The following is a 3,368-nucleotide window of genomic DNA, read 5'->3' on the forward strand; positions in this document are numbered from 1 at the left end:
CTCATCACCTGCATGCCCTCCTTCCACTTTCATCACCTCTTTTCTCCGCGTCCTCCTCAACCTTTCCCTTGTTATCCATCGCACCCATCTGCATTTCTCCCCCTCACTTCCCCACCGTCCGTCCACCTTCCATCTCTTCCTTGCTATTGCATCAGTGGATATGCGATCACTCTCTTTCACTGTATCGCTTATCGCATGGCTTCTCTTCGTCTCTTTATTTACCTGCTCGGTCCCTGCCTGGCGGTCGTTGCAAGAGGAGGAAACGGCGCGTCCGACCCGACTTGGGGCTATCCAGGTGGGCATGAGAGCCGGAGGTCGAGAGGGTGTAGTACACATAAATATTATAGATATATTATATTGAAAATATACGTGCCTCGACAAGAGATCTGTGGCCGTGAGACCGTTACGCGACAAGTGATGGGCTTGGAGGGCCGAACCGTCCCCAGGCTATTCGCCCGCCCGCCCAGGACCTTTCCACCCTTCGGTTCCTAAAGGCGTTTTCCTCCCACTCGTGTTTATTTATAACACTACGTACCTCGTGGTTGAGAAGATAGGGTTGGGAAATTCTGATACCGTCAGAAACGACACCGGGCAGTAAGGTGATGAAGAGTAGTGTAAGGATCCCCATCACCACCAAGGTGCAGAGGAATAGGATGAGCAGCCGACAGGGTATGCGGGTTCGATGTATCGCATTTCTGGAGGGGTATGGGCCCGACAGGTTTGAGAACGGTGGTGGTTCATAGAGAGCTGGATTTCCTGAGGCTGATTGTTTGGCTCCTTTCTCGCGCTTCATCTTGACTCTTGTGTTCGCTTCAAAGCATGTAGGTGATGGAAAATTGACGCCCAATCACGGGCAGCTTATGCATAGGATGAAGTTGCCAGACTAATAAACCTTATCAGTCCTACAAATAGTCTCTTGTGACCATTGCCTGTGGTGGTGTGAATCATATAAAAGAAATATAAACAAGAATTTCCTCCCAAATTTGATGCACGAGGGTGTCATCAGAGTACTTTTTAAACACATGACGCATGACTCATTTCTGCAGTGTTCCACTCACGTTCTTATCCCTGCATGATGCATTGGAAAATGTGTCTATAATCTGATTGGATAATTTCCTTTCAACCGTTGCAAGCCGTTACGAAGCCGTTACTCAGCACTTGAGTAATGTGTCCGCATAAACGTGTGACTTTTACACACACACACACACACACACACACACACACACACATACATGTGTGTATATATATTGCAAAATGAGTGAGGTTCGGAAAAGTAGAGGTAAGGGAAAGGAGAAATTAGAAAGAGATACGCAGATCTCCGAGGCATCAGGAGATTTGCATCACTGAACCTCCCTCAATAATACCTCCTCGTCCCGAAAATGAGATGCCAGTTTTCATTTCCAGGCTTATCTATGATATGTATACGCTTGAGGGTATCAAATGTATATTCCCTCATATGTAGGGCTCATTTCCAATATTGCGAAAGAGATTGATGGGTTGTTAAAGAGTCTTGAAGAAGGCACCAAACATGAACATCGCTTCTTCCTAATGCATCGACATTCCCGTGGGACCAAATCACAGATCGGTGCGTCTATCAATCAATTTGGCTTTGATCATCAAGTCATGTCAAGGTACCATGGTGCATACATTGCTTGATGTCCTCTAATGGCTGGGATCCTACCTCCCGACAAAACCCTATCGCCACCTTTCTTATCTTATCTTCATCGTCAATTTTAAGCAACGTTGAAGTTTCAATCTACTTTGCTTTTTTTGCTCCCATCAATCCCAAACCATTCAACATTCGTTCTCCTACCATCCAGCCAAGAAAACCTGACGAAAGTCCTGCAAAATCCCAGTAACAACGTAGATATCTTCAAAACGCCTCCTAAAAAGACGTGTGGAAAAATAGTGACGATTTATGTGCAGATTGCGGTAAATCTTTCCCTCTTCACGTTGTCTTTTCTTGACTCTCTCTCTTCGTGCCTAGATTGAACGTTACGGTATCATCCCATTTTTCTGATGACAGCCCTCCTCCCACTACCTTCCTTGGAATGCCTTTCCTTTTCTTTGCGCAGGTCCACCCCAGGCAGAAGAAGAAAATACCCCTCCAAATCGACATGCACCTCCCTGCCTCTGCCCTGATCCATGAGGTCGCACGTGCCACCCGCATTCCTCTCGAAAAGCTCTCGGTCGAGTACGGCGGCTGGCTATGGCCTCAGGACGGGCTGAATCGCTCTTGTCGGGATAACTACATTCGAGAGGGGACTTGTCTCGTGGCGGTAAGCATAGGGCAGGGTAAAAAGTGGAGAAAAGGACGCGAGACCCCCCGGGGCCCTTCTTTTCTGACGTCTGCGTTCTGTATTGGCTGTTCTACCCTTCACCGCATCGATCTTTTTCCCCCCACGTCATCTCATCCCTGCTTCTCCTTTTCCCCCGTCATTTTTCCTCACGCCCGGTCGTGAGTCTGCAGGGTCGAGTCCAGAAGGGTGACGGGGTGTATGCCTGTCTTTCTTCCAGGAAGTGAGGTCGTGCCGGGGGTGGGAGACAAGCAACGATTATACGGCAATTTGGAGGGGCAAAGAGGACTGATTGAAGTGTTTCGCCTCATCGTTTCCGTCCCGGACACCTAGGTCAGAGGCATTGGGGAGAGCAGGTTGGTCTTGGTCAAGTAAAGTTCTACCGGGGCCTCATCAGCCCCGCGCGACCTCGAACGATGGAGACGGACGTCAGGGAAATCGACACATGCACGAGGAAGGGAATGACCTAAGCTAGTCTGGGGCCCATCAGATCACTGCTTGAGTATCCTAAAAAATAGAAAAGAACACTTTTCAAATCACTGCTTCAGTACTCCAAACAATAGAAAAGAATACCTATATATGTGTGTATATATGTAGATAATACCAAGGTCCTTTCGGCCGCCGTTTACGTCCAGACGCAGGCACTGGGAAGCACGGAGAGCTGCAGCACGGACACTCTTACACCAGGAAATAATGAGACCAGCAGAGAATGACTCTTCCTCTCTCTAGACTGCGAAAGGAACAATCGACGCGTCCACAAAGGAACGCAACGAAAAGTTCGGGAAACCGTTTCTTTGGGGAAAGAGAGCGACAGTTGTATTTTTGAATGATGCTCGCTTCCCTTTGCTCGTATCTTTTGTCTTTCACCTACCCTACCTTCCATGGCAAGGTCGACGGCCGGGAATCCTCCTCCATTCAAACCTCACAGGTTTCCCCCCTCCCTCAGGCATTATAGCGTCGGCGTGGGAGCAGGAGGCATTGGCGGAGGTTCGTGTACAGAAAAAGGAGGCCCAGACAGAGGGCGGAGAAGACGGAGAAGAGGAGGGGGTATAGGTGTGGGTAGGGCGGGGG

The 3,368-nt window shown here is 48.9% G+C and overlaps 1 protein-coding gene across 1 annotated transcript; it reads right to left on the bottom strand.

The window, feature by feature from the left end:
* Window positions 1-263: 263 nt before the first annotated feature.
* On the bottom strand, window positions 264-772 carry NGA_0368300 (uncharacterized protein; the record flags this gene model as incomplete). The annotated part of the gene is made up of 2 exons (XM_005854652.1): window positions 264-287; window positions 536-772. Coding segments are annotated over 2 exons (261 nt in total), but the record flags the coding sequence as incomplete, so codon positions are not given.
* Between the last annotated feature and the right edge of the window lie 2,596 nt (window positions 773-3,368).

The sequence above is a fragment of the Nannochloropsis gaditana genome, assembly GCF_000240725.1.
Source record: "Nannochloropsis gaditana CCMP526 unplaced genomic scaffold scaffold429, whole genome shotgun sequence".
NCBI lineage: Eukaryota > Eustigmatophyceae > Eustigmatales > Monodopsidaceae > Microchloropsis > Microchloropsis gaditana.